The 14,715-nt window shown below is 37.5% G+C and overlaps 1 protein-coding gene across 1 annotated transcript in view; it reads right to left on the bottom strand.

Moving 5' to 3' along the window:
- Positions 1 to 297: 297 nt before the first annotated feature.
- The window catches only part of LOC121414385 (SWI/SNF-related matrix-associated actin-dependent regulator of chromatin subfamily A containing DEAD/H box 1A-like), a 33,130-nt gene continuing 18,712 nt past the window's right edge, over positions 298 to 14,715 (bottom strand). Inside the window, exons 11-18 of the mRNA XM_041607542.1 lie at positions 12,093 to 12,227; positions 11,021 to 11,128; positions 9,650 to 9,892; positions 8,485 to 8,673; positions 7,185 to 7,303; positions 4,230 to 4,412; positions 2,228 to 2,337; positions 298 to 659 (exon numbers count right to left, since the gene is read on the bottom strand). Of these exons, the coding sequence (XP_041463476.1) occupies positions 595 to 659; positions 2,228 to 2,337; positions 4,230 to 4,412; positions 7,185 to 7,303; positions 8,485 to 8,673; positions 9,650 to 9,892; positions 11,021 to 11,128; positions 12,093 to 12,227 (1,152 nt within the window). The 3' untranslated portion in view covers positions 298 to 594. The remainder of the gene's footprint in view (positions 660 to 2,227; positions 2,338 to 4,229; positions 4,413 to 7,184; positions 7,304 to 8,484; positions 8,674 to 9,649; positions 9,893 to 11,020; positions 11,129 to 12,092; positions 12,228 to 14,715) is intronic.

Below are 14,715 nucleotides of genomic sequence, written 5' to 3'. Positions count from 1 at the left end.
CCCAGAAAAAAATGCGTTCGAAAATGATTATTTAGTGCTTCAAAGATTGATATATAAAGTGACCGGAAACACCAGCTTAATTTCATCCCATACACTTATGTGTACTATTTAGGTGTCTATAAGACACCTATTTACAAAATAGGGGTTTGCCTTGTAGTTTTAGCTTTTTATTCTCAATAATTGTTGTTTTCAGGGTTTATTAGTTCTAATACATGCACTTGTACACATGTTTCATCTTGGTTTGAGAATTTTTTAAATCGGCTGCTCACAAAGTTAAACAATACCTTTAACAACATCAATGGTTAGTTATGCAATTCGTGGAGTACAAATATGGCTGCCAGTAGTATCAGTCTTCATTGTCTATAATTCCACAGTATCGTATCGAGGCAATTAACAGCATCAATGGTTAGTTATGCAATTCGTGGAGTACAAATATGGCTGCCGGCAGCTTCAGTGTTACATGTCTACGATTCATCAGCATCACATCAAGGCATTTTAAGAACAATGGGTGATTCTTGGATGCAACCCGTGAAAAAGACCGAGGTAATGATTAGTAGAATGCACAAGAGGGAATGTGAGGTAGTGGGGACATTGTCATATATCCAGAGCGTCTCTGAGCAAGCTAGCGATGTCCTTCTCGTCTTCCTTCCCATCTTCACCTGCAGTCCAATGAAATTTATAAAAGAAACGGGGGTGTGAGTGATCACAAATAAAAAAGAGCTGAAAAAAGCTAGAGTGTTGAAAAAGTCTGAAATAGAAAGAGCTCCCATACTTTTTGTAAAGAGGAAAGCCAAATATAAGCTGAAATTCAGCTGAAAATCAAAACAAAATAATCTGAAATCAGATAAAAATCTGAACTCTCACACCCCTGAAAAGAAATTAATGATAATAATAATAAAGTGGTTCACGATCCACAAGTCTTGCCTGATTTTGCGATCAATAAAATATGCAACACGATCTTGTAACCCCTTAATGACCTTTGACCTTCAACAACACACATATGGTATTACCCAATGATCAGTTGCATTATTTAAAGTGGGATTAAAATTGATGCAGAAATAAAGAAATCAGAGCAAGTTGAACAAAAAAACTTCATAAACGGATGGACATGACCTCACATCATTTGACCTTTTGACCCCTAGATGACCTTAATAGACACCATCATCCTCATGGACACACACATGGTATCATTCAAGGATCATATGTACCAAGTTTGAACAAAAAATTGAACATTTTTGTAACAGACCAACAGGAAAAGTGATTACAAACTCTCTGCCGAACTTCGTTCAAGCGAGACAAAAATAATTGTGATAAAAAAAAATAATATACTTATTCATTCAGTAGCTTTTCACACTTACTCAATCAGAAGTCTCTAAGTGCTATACAATAATGCAGCATAATAAATAATAAAAGACAATCATATTCTGAGGCACATTGTTATTTAGCTCGAGCTGCCTCTTGTATTCACAAAATTCTAGATTTTTGCACTTATAAAAAGGAATCAAACAAAACACAACTTCATTCTATAAACCTAGGATTGCTTCTACAAATCAAACAGTGAAATGACAAAGTTTCATAGGTAAAAATACGGAAAAGTGAAATTTATGCCACTAATTTCACACTTGTTAACTGTTCATTTAAAGAACAAAAACAGATTAATTTATGGGTTATAAAAACTTATGTTTTCATTAATTTCAACTTGCGTTATACATGTATTCATATTCATCTTTGTCAAATAATGAAAATGAATGGAAAAATTAACGTTTTAAGGAATAAAAACAGATTAAGTTTATGGGATATTAAATGTTAGCTATTTTCATTTATCTGGACTAATGATATGGGCCTATCCATATTCATTTTCATCAAAGCATGATGATGAATGAAAAGTTAACAAATATTGCCAATTTAAGGAATAAAAACAGATTGATTTTATGGGTTATTAAATGTTAATTCATTTGAACTAATGATATATCCATATTCATCAAATCATGATGATGAATGAAAAGTTAACAAATGTTGCAAATTTAAGGAATAAACAGATTAATTTTTATGGATTATTAAATGCTAGCTATTTTAATTCATTTCAAACTATGCTATATCCAAATTCATTTTTATCCAATCAAGATGATGAATGAAAAGTTAACAAATGTTGCCAATTTAATGAGAAGTGGTGAAGCGGATTAATCTTAAAGTAACAAAGATGGTTGAGTTTAAAGGTATTGCTAACCTGAGAATCCTCTGGTCATCTGTTTCTCAAGCTTGAGTTTATAATTAGCACAGGATAGCATTCCTTCTTCTATAGACTGCTTGCTCACCAAGCGTATCACGCTTACCTCTCTGCCAACATCAATTCAAACATTCAAGATTTATTAAAGGACAAGTCCACCCCAACAAAAAGTTTATGTGAATAAAAAGAGAAAAATCCAACAAGCATAACACTGAAAATTTCATCAAAATCGGATGTAAAATAGGAAAGATATTAAAATTTTGCTTAATTTTGCAAAACAGTTATATGCACATCCTGGTTGGTATGCAAATGAGGAGACTGATGTCATCATCCACTCATTATTTCTTTGTATATTATTATATGAAAAATTTCTCCTCTTTGTCAAGAGAATCAATGTTCAATTCATACTTGAACAGTGGAATTAACATTGTTTTAATACTATATGGTGCAGTCAAGTTGGTCATTATTGTCAAATCTGTAAAAATGAAATATTGTATTCATAATTCAGACAATAAAAAACAAAAGAAATAGTGAGTGAGGGGGACATCATCGACTGTCTCATTTGCATTCACTGAGTTGTGCATATAACTGTTTTGTGAAAAATAAGCGAAACTTTAAAATGTCATTTCTTTCTTATCTTAGATCCGATTTTGATGAAATTTTCAGCGTTATTCTAGTTTGACTTTTCTCTATTCAAATCAAGACCTCTAAAATATACGATCTTAGCTTGACAGCAGTCTGCAAGCACGGACTGATATTTGACACTTTTTCCAATAATTTGCCAAATGACACTTTGTCAAAACCATGTCTTGAGTGAAGACTAGACTCTCTTGTCTGTGTCATAGAAGAGAGCCAGCTAAGTGAATCTAGTCTCACTACTTCAGACTCAGCATTATGCACTGTGCAAGTTGCGAAAACTATGGGTCTGTGCATGCAGACTATCTTGACAGCTCATTGATAAAGAATTCACAAAGCAAACTGGGCCCCATCTTACAAAGAGTTACGATTGATCCAACCAATTGTAACTCTATGGAAATTTACCCACACCATAATTTCTTCTACAGAAAAAAGCAAAATGTCTTGTAAACAAAGGAGAACACACCAAATTGTAAAGAAATCAGTGAACTTATGAATATACAATTATATTTAGAAATTTTTATAAAGGACCATGCATTTAATATGTTGATTTTGCTGGCTTTCCATAGTTGCGATTGATCCGATCAATCACAACTTTTTGTAAGACGGGCCCCTGGTCATACACATCCCATGAACAAATAAGCAAATTTACAACAAATCATGGAAATTATTGAATGCATCATTAACATTTCAATTCATATGGTTAATTGGGATATTAGTTTGGAAAGTTCTTTGGGAATACATAAATATAATTTGGAAAAATCGTTCAGAACTGAACTTTGTAAGAACAGTGCTTCAATATGATGTTATAAGTGGTTCAATACCCGATGATCAAATAAGCAAAATTACAACAAGTCAAGAAATCATAAAAAGAATTGCACATATCAATAAAATTTATAATAATAATAATGTGTCTATTTATATAGCGCAGTTACTATGTGCATATACTCAACTGTGCTTTGATACTTGGTATCATATTATTACCACGGCTGTAGCTCAGTTGCTATATTAATAGGTGCTTAAGCGTTCAAGGAAAAATCCTTCCAGGGACCCATTCACCTCACCTGGGTTGAGTGCAGCACAATGAGGATAAATTTCTTGCTGTAGGATTTTACGCCATGGCTGGGATTCGAACGCACGACCCTCTGTTTCAAAGTCCGGAGACTAATCCACTGGGCCACAACGCTCCAAACTTAAAGGGTATCAATAAAACAAGGAAGATTATTGTTAGGTGTAAGCCCCCATTATTTCATTGAATATCACCCATTGGGTAAAGAGATTATAGAGGTTTAATTCCTGCCTCTTTTCACTGTAACTACCTTCACGCCATTCATTCAATTGGATTTTCAAATTTTAAGAAACCTACCTCCTTTGTCCGACTCTATGACAACGATCTTCGGCCTGTTTGTCATTGTAGGGATTGAAGTCTATGTCGTGAAGAATGACTGTGTTAGCTGCAGTCAAGTTGATCCCGACGCCACCGGCTTTCGTTGACAGCATGAAGATGAAGACGGACTCGTCCTCGTTAAACTTGTCCATCAGCTCCGCTCTGTTGGCCACAAATAACAGACAATGTACCAATCAATCACTGAGCAAAGTTTATGACCCGAATTCACAAAGGTGATTTTGAAAATCCATGGTTGAATCCATGGTTTATGCAGATTTCCTGTAGAAATTATGGCTAATTTAGTGCGTATGGGGTACGTGTACAAAAAATGCCCAATGATGATGTGCGCTTTTGTCACAGTGAGCCAAATTGATGTTGTTACCGTGGTTAGAAACGCTATGTTATTCCACTGTTTGAAGAGAGAACTTATCAATTCAAAACAGTGGATTCATGGATAAAATAATGTGGATAACCACGGCAACAGGCATCAATTTGGCGCACTGTAACAAAAGCGCGCATCATCATGGGACATTTTTTAATACACGCGTTTAAATAAGCATAATTTGTACAGGAAATTTGCATAAACCATGGACTAAACTGTGGGTTTTCAAAACCACCTTTGTGAATTTCGGGCCTATAAGGCTAGAAGCAGTAGAAGTAATCCAGGTTTACATCACACTCACAGAAATGAGCTTTAACCTAACCCTCCTACTCTCGAATACTTGCTTCTTCCGTTGCCCCATCTGACCAGCCACCTTGAACTCAAGCACCCTTCTAAACTCACGATAAATAATTAATAATTTATATAGCGCCATCTATCTCAAAATAATCTATTCCAAGGTAGGTGTATTCAGAGATGCCAACTTTTGGAAATCAGAATTAGGGAGGATTTGCAACCGCCACCAAATTATGTGCGCGTAGCGCACATCTCGAGCGCGGAGCGCTCGACCCTTGCGGCCGGGGTCCAGGGCCCGCCTTAGGGCCCTGGAAGCTCTGGGTTTCTAGATGCTCTCTGGTGCAATCTGACCCTTATTTTGAGGCATTTCACATGTTTTGAAATAAACATTGTTCCCACTTTTTTAACATTAAAAATATCAAATATGCATTTTCACATGTAAATAAAAAATGAGGGGACAAAAAAAAGTCAAGTACCTGTTCAACAACAATAATCAACAAGGATGAATTATCACTATCGGCTATAGGCAGGTTATGTTCCACTATAAATCCAGTAAAGAAAAGCTCAGCGCTGGTCCCTTGCTTGGTGAAATAAAGACAACAGGGTACTAGTGGAGCTCGAAGATCATGAAGATCTTGTCATCGCAATGTCCGTAGGCCCATATAGAGCTATCCATGGTAGGCCTATGCCGTTTGCTCCCGAACGAAAGTGCTTCCGAATTACACGTTTCATCACGACCTCCCTGCTAAACTGAAATGTCCACGCTGCAAATTGCGCAAAATGCATGGTAAATTCCTCTTTCCGACTTCCGAACACACAGGTACTGGAGACTGTATTCAATCTCATACTTCTGAGACCATTTCTTGGTCTTCTTTTGTTGATTTTCCGCCATTTCGTGTCAATATCAACCCATCAATACGCCGAAATCACACACCGATATTCCACCGCACGACTCGATAAATCCAGTGGCCGCGAGCGCACACGCCTCGCGAAGCTAGCCGGGCCTACCGGCCTGGTGCACAGTGGATTCCCGTTGGGCATATCACATGCACCAGCTTTTCGCTGCTCCTTATTTGTCTACTTTTCACACAGAATTTAGTAGCAGCGAACGTAATGGAGTTACTACATGCTAAAGTTAGCAGACGATAGTATGTCCTTCCAATCCAATTTGATCAATGCAAAAAAATCGTAATTTCGGGAGGATAAGGATGGTAATCGTAAGGGCGGGAGTTGGGATGAATTTTCGGGAGCCTCCCGATGAAATCGGGAGGGTTGGCATCTCTGGTGTATTGTTATTATCATTATTACCTCGGCTTTAGCTTGAGCTGCCTTTCAGCGCTCAGAGCATTCAAGAAATTTATCCTGCCAGGTACCCATTCACCTCACCTGGGTCGAGTGCAACGGTAAATTTCTTGCTGAAGGAAAGCACGCAATGGGGTGGAGACAAACCCACGTCCCTGTGATTGAAAGACAAGATTCGTAACCACGCCCTCCTCAACACATGTCACTATCAAAATACTCTCTCCAACTGCAATCAAATGACTTGCGATTAATTAGAAATTTGCGCTTGATTCCAGCATAGGCCTAAGCCATATTTGTAAATTAAACATTTTCAGCCTGCAAGCTGATTGCTTGACATGTTTTTTTTTTTAAATAAAACAATTGTTTATTTCACTATCTATCTATCTATCTATCTATCTACCTATGTATTTATCTATCTATCTATTCACTATCCACAATCCCATATCAATCCATCCATTTATCAATACATATATTTATCTACCCATTCATCCATCCTTCCTTCCTCCATCCATCCATCCACCCATCCATCCATCCACCCATCCATCCACCCACCCACCCACCCATCCATCCATCCACCCATCTACCCACCCACCCATCCACCCACCCACCCATCCATCCATCCATCCACCCATCCACCCACCCACCCACCCATCCATCCATCCATCCATCCATCCATCCATCCATCCATCCATCCATCCATCCACCCACCCACCCACCCATCCACCCACCCACCCATCCATCCATCCATCCATCCATCCACCCACCCACCCATCCATCCATCCATCCATCCACCCATCCACCCATCCATCCATCCATCCATCCACCCACCCATCCATCCACCCATCCACCCACCCATCCATCCATCCATCCATCCATCCACCCACCCACCCACCCACCCACCCATCCACCCACCCATCCATCCATCCTCCCATCCTTCATAAAAACAGAGCTCTGACCTGTCTTGGACTGGTGTCTGTCCGTCCATACGTACAAACCGATGCCCTCTGATGTTCAGATACTCTTCTACTATATCTAGAACCATCACAAATTGGCTGAACAATAGAACTCGACTTCCCTGTTAACATAGAAAATCATCAAAAAAAGAGAGAAAATAATTTATTGATTTTTAATACACGCACATCAACAATATCCCAAAGCTAGTTCACTGAAAACAAGCACACCATGCAGTACATATACAGAGTTTTATAGACTTTGACATTGTAGGTGAGGGCTTCATTTTGTAATTTTTGCAAGGTTTTCATTACAACAGAGGCATTTACAGATTTCTAAGACACTTCGGCAAGGTTTAAACTGGTGAAATTTGCAAAACAAACAAACACCCCCAAGGAAACAAAAATAAAAGAAAAGATCATGCACAATGGCTGCACTGGGGTGAGGTGCAGGTCTAATTTTTCTTTTGCAATGAGGAAAATAAAACAGTAAAAGATCATGAAATGGCACAGACCTGCACATAACAGTGGTTTATATCAAGGTTGCAGGTTTAGTCTCACCGTGGGGACTGCGGAATCTATCAACAGAACAGTTGTGTTACATTGTGGTTAAAGATATTCTTACCTAGGACATGGAACTACCCAGAATTCCCAGTCTTGTTCATACTCAAAACATATTCTAGTCTTGAAGATCATAATCACTATGATCTCTGGTTTACCTATTCTTTAAGCTCAATGAATTTCTTATCTAGGACCTGGAACTTTGCAGCTTGCAGGGACAGTTCCTAGTCTAGTTCGTATTCCCTCAAAGCCCCAAACCTGTAGTACAGTCAATGAAGCTAAATTATAAATAAGATCCCTAGACTTACCTGTTCTTTAAGCTCAGCGAGCATCATATCAAGGAGCTGGAACTTTCCAGACTGCAAGAACAGTTCCTAGTCTAGTTCGTACTCCCTCAAAGCCCCTAACTTGTAGTACAGTCAATGAAGCTCATAATAAATATGCTCTCTAAACTTACCTGTTCTTTAAGCTCAGCAAGCATCTTATCAAGGAGCTGGAACTTCCCAGACTGCAGGACCAGCCCCTGGTCTAGTTCGTACTCCCTCAAAACCCCCAACTCACAGAACACTTAATGAAGCTTAAAATAAATATGACTTACCTGTTCTTTAAGCTCAGCAAGCATCTTATATAGGAGCTGGAACTTTCCAGACTGCAGGAACAGTTCCTTGTCTAGTTCGTACTCCCTGAAAGCCCCTAACTTGTAGTAGTCAATGAAGCTCATAATAAATATGCTCTCTAGACTTACCTGTTCTTTAAGCTCAGCGAGCATCTTATCTAGGAGCTGGAACTTCCCAGACTGCAGGACCAGCTCCTGGTCTAGTCTGTACTCACGCAGGACCCCATACTCATGGCACAGTCTATGAAGCTCGTAATCACTCATCACCTCCATGTCTTCATAGATGTATTCTTCATTGGCATCATAATGGGTTGGCTCCTGTCATAGATGAAGTCAAGATCAAGTTAAGATTAAGTCAAATTTAAGTCAAGATTATGTTAAGATTAAATTAGGATTAAGTCAAGATTAAGTCAATGTTTAGTTCAGATTAAGGATTAAGTTTTGATTTAAGACTTATTCAAAACTAAGTTAAGATCAAGCCTACACTGATTTAAGATTAAGTCAAGAGTTCATTTCAATATTATCTAACATCCACACCCTAGGAGAGAAAGATAAAGGAGGGAAAAGAGAAAAGTAACAAGAATAAGAACATGTCTCCTCTTTCATGGTCAATGAAAATAAGAAAAAAATATCCTGGGGTCTCATACTAGAAAGAGATAAAGAGAAGACACTGGAAAAACAATGTATACTTCATTCCTTAAACGAAGATTATCATCTGGAATTTGACACCATTTAGATACAAATTACCCATAGTAGAATGATATTCATGACTAGCAGTTGCCATGCAATGTGACTGGAAAATGCCTGATGTCAAAGTCATAATCTTACTTTCCCCATCTTGACAGTTGCCCGGGGCTAAAAAGACTTGGCTGTACACTTTGCTGGGACACCTAGGCCCCCCCATTTCATAAAGGACTTGCACCCGTTGTAACTTTGCCATTACGGCAACTCCCATGAAAACCTTGATTGCGATCGGCTGCCGAGCCCTGTTACCATGGTAATTGCCATTACAGTAAAGTCACCAGAGTTGCAAGTCCTTTATGAAACAGGCCCCTGGTTTGCTATGTCTCTGTCACAGGCATTTTCAATGCTTTTCACAGAGTCTGTGGTCAGCGAATTTAAATGACATAACAGTGGCCTGTTACATACAAATTGCCTATAATAACATATCAACAATTACAGTTAAAAGCTACTGAAATCATCCAATTTGATTGGCTGATAATAGATTTGTAAAAGAAATGTGCATTTGTTATCATAACAAGTCTTCATGAAAACGAGACTCTGGCCAACCTACCTCCAGCATGAGCTTGGCCATTTTCCTGATCTTCTCGTTGTCATAGTGACGCCTCAGAAGCAGGGGATGGTTCGCTTGCTTCCGTAATTCCATCATGGCAGACGACATCTTGCCTCGTTTGAATCCACAAACTTTGAGGTCTTTGGAAATGGAGGCAACAAGTTTGGTGTAACCTTCCCTCTGGTCCGCTGTCATCTCAACATGCTCGATGCTCTCCTTCTTCTTCGGTAGCTGGCTCAGTACCTGGAGGTGTTTCACAAAGCGTTAAGTATGACTTAGGGGGTGTTGCAAAAAATATATATGCAATCAATCGCGAATATCCTGTTGCAATTTTACAAGTGATAGATCTATTAAAGCTGTAGAAAATCAGATACACTCCTTGTTTCATGGAGCAGATTAGCAATCAATTGCAAATTTGCGATCAATTGCATGGCATATGCTTGATTTCGGGAACGAAAATAGACTTGCAGTTGATCGCAAGTTTCTTGCAACGCCCCATTAGAGTCATGCTGTAATTTGCCCGCTTTGTTCGACAAGAGCAACACACAGCAAGCTACCGACTTTGACTCAATCCACATTTCATTCACAATACACACAGAGTGTATTTACCCTAAGAGGACTGGGGAGAGTCCATGATGGCCCCTTCCTCAACGCTCCGCACGATATTTCCGAAAGGCAACAAGATAGTGCCGCAAAATGTTACAACTTTTTTCTTTGGAGTCTTGTAAAACTTTTAAGATCAAATTTGTGACATAAGGGTGCAGAATCGCGATGCCAAACAACTTTTTACGAGACAATGTCATGCCGAAAATGGTTCATTTTATGGGAGAAATGAAATTTATTAAAGGGTGATTATTTTCGTTCTAATTGGTCTGCATAATTATTTAAGGGTTTAATTTAGTTGTTAAATGATTTGTAATATTGGAAATAAAACAAATGAATGCCTTATATAACACATGCAACTCAGAATTTTAGTGCGCTCTAAAAGCCATCACGCACCTTGTTTGGTCTGCGACTAGATTTTGGGATAAAGCGACGGAACATTTATGCCGAATCTCTTGATATGGAAGTACTTACTCAGCAAATTTCTAAATAATTCTACAGTACAATATGTTCAGATTCATGACAATAGCACCGTTCTTAGCAGAACAAAAGTAAATTAAATATCTAATCACAATGACTTCACAGCAATCGTGCTACAGGCTATGACTTGAAACAAATTTGACCTTTACTCCAGAATAAGGGTTTGCAATCATACAAGGTAATTCTATTCTCAGATAAAAACATTCTATGCATTCACATTTTCAGAAAATAAGAAAAACAAGATTTGTTCCAAAATCGGAATGTAGACCATTCGCAAGGTGTTCTTACATCAGCCTTGATCCTTCGTAGAACAAACGGCTGCATGATCTGCTTGGCGTGGGCGATCCTCTCCATCTCGTAGCTACTCTGCTCGTGAGGGTTGCCCGTCTTTTGTTTCTACGGAGAAGACCAGAGAACAAAGTATGTGTTCCGTTTCATATAACTTGTTATAACAGGTATGCAATAGTGGTTAAAAGCTACTGTAATCCTCCAATCTAATTGGTTAATAGTAAATGTTTTTACAGAAATTGGGCATTTGTTAATGGGACCCTTTCACATTCAACAAATGTTAAACAATTCCACACATTTTCATGGAAAACTGTTATTCAATTCAATTCATTAATACGGTAATTCATAAAATGCAAAGCAGATGTATACAATAAAATGTATACAGGAACCACAAAAAAAAACCTATGGCTTGCTAAACAGTGACCCCCTTATATACAAAATATACTATATGACATGGTAAATCAAGAACTTAAAAGGAACAATAAAAATTACAGTTCAATTACAATTAATGCAATGAAAATAAAATCAAAGTACAATCTGATAAAACAAAACCGTGAATGACTGAGAAATCTACCCATTTAATCTGTTCACAGGGCTAAGCATGGGTTTGCCAATCTTTATCTACTGAAAGACTTTAGTTTTTCTAAGATTTTCACTATTTACAATTGCTTAATGTTTTGTAAATGACAGCAAATAACACCAAATATGTAATTTAGAACAATGAAAAACAACTGATTTATCATACTATCATGATAATTTTTATCATTTTTTTTCACATTTGCAAGAGCCTACAAGAATTTCTTGAATATCTTATCAATAATTTAAGAAAAGTAAAACTGGACAAAAGCCTACAGGAATTATTTGAACATTTCACATCAATAACAACGTAACAGGGCAAGATGAACTATCCATTTACCTCACCAGGGTTGATTGCGGCACAATGTGGGTAAATCTCTTGAAGGAAAAAAGTCATGGCTTGGAATTGGACCTACATCCCTCAAATTGAAAGACAAGAGTCATAACCACAACACCATGGTATCCCTAATCAATATTCCTCACAGACATCACTTACCTTCATACTAAAAACTCTCGTGAGATCGTTTGCCTTGCCACTAAACATCTTTGGCAGGGTGAATGCCAATACCGAGATGAGCTCTTGAAGATTGTTTTGTAGAGGGGTTCCGGTCAGTAGTAGCCTCTTTTCAGCCTAAAATATAATAAAGAAGGAAAAAGTTCAATTCTCTCTTGGAGGGTGTTTTGGAGAGAGGAACCTGCAAGTAATAGCCTCTTTTTGGAGAGATAATTAAGAATGTCACTCAGTTACATTCTCTCTTTAGAGAAAGTTGTTTTGGTGCTTGTTTACAAGAGAAGAGCTGGTAAGCAGTCTCTTTGAAAATTATTAAATAATAAAGAAATACATGTAGAATGATACATGCTAGTTTTAATCCTTTGTTTTTATAGAGAGGGGTGCCACCCAGTAGTAGCCTCTGTTCAGCCTAAAATACAATAAAGAAGGAGAAAGTTTAATTCAATCTTAAAGGTTGTTTTGGAGAGAGGAACCTGTAAGTAATAGCCTCTTTTCAGATTGATATATAGTTAAGAATATCAGTTACATTCTCTCTTTAGAGAAAGTTGTTTTGTTGGTTGTTTACAAGTACTGATCACTTTGAAACTTCATAAATGATAAAGAAATAGATTGATGCATGTTAGTGGTGCCACTCAGTAGTAGCCCTTTTTCAGCCTAATACGTAACACAGGTTGCTAGTTACCCATGCATAAAACATAGACTAAAACCATGTTTTGAACACATGAAGGGGTGTTAGACTGAATGAGAATTAGACTATTATGAAGTGAAGACCAAATGGGTAGGCAATGTGGTATTACACTATCTGTGAATTTATGGTTGGTTTATAAAATCATCCACAAAAATAGGCTGACTTGCATTGGATTAACATAACAATTCAATGATGGAAAGATATAACAATAAAAAACTATAAATGCCCTTTTTTATCAAATAAAAGGACAAACACATTGGGTGATTTCAAGTCCGGTGTTGGCCTTGGTGTTAGTGTTGGTGTTGGAATTTTGATTGCTTCCTGTAGCTCCAAAAAAATTATTCAGTTTGTAAAACTAATCCAGATCACATTATTGACAACTCTCAAAGAACGTAGAGATGACCTCCTGCTTCGTTTTGGACTTGGGTTACTAAAATCTGAGCGTCATCGAGATATGCTCCCCCCTACCAGAAGATCCCAGTCCCGCTCGAATGTCCAGCTCCAGAACTCTGAATGCTTGGACATACTATTTTGCAGAACTCGAAGATACAAACGATCCGCGATACCACATATTGTATCTATACTGAATTCACAATGATTTTGTTGTATTTTTTATATTATCACAAACCTTGCTCAATTCCTTTATTTTTCACTTTCCTTTTGTTTTCCCTTTTCTGATCTTTTTTCCCCACTTTTTCTCCTTTCTTACCCCCTTCTTTCTTCACTTTCCTCTTTTACTTTACCTCAAGCGTGTAAATGAGCTTACTGTGATTTTGATTTTGTGCAATATTGTTACTGACATATTTTACCTTGTTAATATTTGAAATTGTAATGTTTTCTGAACCGGTTTTTATTCCCCGGAAATCCGACGATTCACACAATTTTTATTTTTTTAGATCAAATGAATGTAACAGTTAACTCTTATGTATGTATATACTAAATTTTAATTTGTGCCAATGCCCATCTTTCTTGCCATTATCTCATCGACCACATGTTTCCCTTTTTTTTCTCTCTTCATTGACGTATTCTTGGCATTTTTTTTAATCACTTACTGCTATATTTTTACAAGGTTAAAACCAGCTTTGCGTCCATTTTTTCCTACTATCTTCCCCCCTTCTGTTGGTCTTCTTTTTAATTTTTTGCCTTCATCTGCCCCTCCTTTACCTTTCCTTTCTGTTTCTTTCCACCCACTCTTTTTTTCATCATTCGTCCTATCTCATCCTCTTTTTTTTCTTTCTCTTACTTTTCTCATTTGCTTTTTATATTTATGATTCCCGTAAAATTGGTTTCCTCTCACGATCTCTCTCCCTTTCTCTTTTCCCCTTTATTTTTGTCCCCGTATTACATGATTATACTTGTAATATATCATTCAATGCCCTACTACTACTACATCTCAACAACTAGTGAGTGACTTTTCGGGACCATCTTCATTTTAGGTTTGGTGTTACAATCTTGTAAAATTGATCTAACACCAACAACAAAAGGTCAGCACTGAACTTGAAATCACCTAGTGGGTAACCATGCAGACTAGGGAAAAAGATGACCAGAGTATAGAGACAAAGTCCCGTATTCTGAAGTCGGGTTTACCTTAAACTCAGGTTTAAAGTTGTGGTTTAAGTATGGGAAGCCAAAAGTATCAAAAATTGTATTAAGTTGTATGTTTCTTATATTTAATGTGCTCTTTCCCCGATTCATCGATGGTGAAGACAATCATCTATTAATATTTCCTACACAATTATGAATGTTTTGAGAGTCGAATGAGCTGAAAGTATGATATCTCTACTGTTAGTGATTATGTAACAATTGGCTGACCATACTTAAACCACAACTTCAAACCCAACTTCAGAAAACAGGCCAATGGGAAAAGAAGATTTAACAGAGTAGGGGATGAGGTAGATAGGCAGAACATAATAGAGGGAA

The sequence above is a fragment of the Lytechinus variegatus genome, chromosome 4 (assembly GCF_018143015.1).
Source record: "Lytechinus variegatus isolate NC3 chromosome 4, Lvar_3.0, whole genome shotgun sequence".
NCBI classification, from domain to species: Eukaryota; Metazoa; Echinodermata; class Echinoidea; order Temnopleuroida; family Toxopneustidae; genus Lytechinus; species Lytechinus variegatus.
This window is presented reverse-complemented; position numbering and strand designations above follow the sequence as displayed.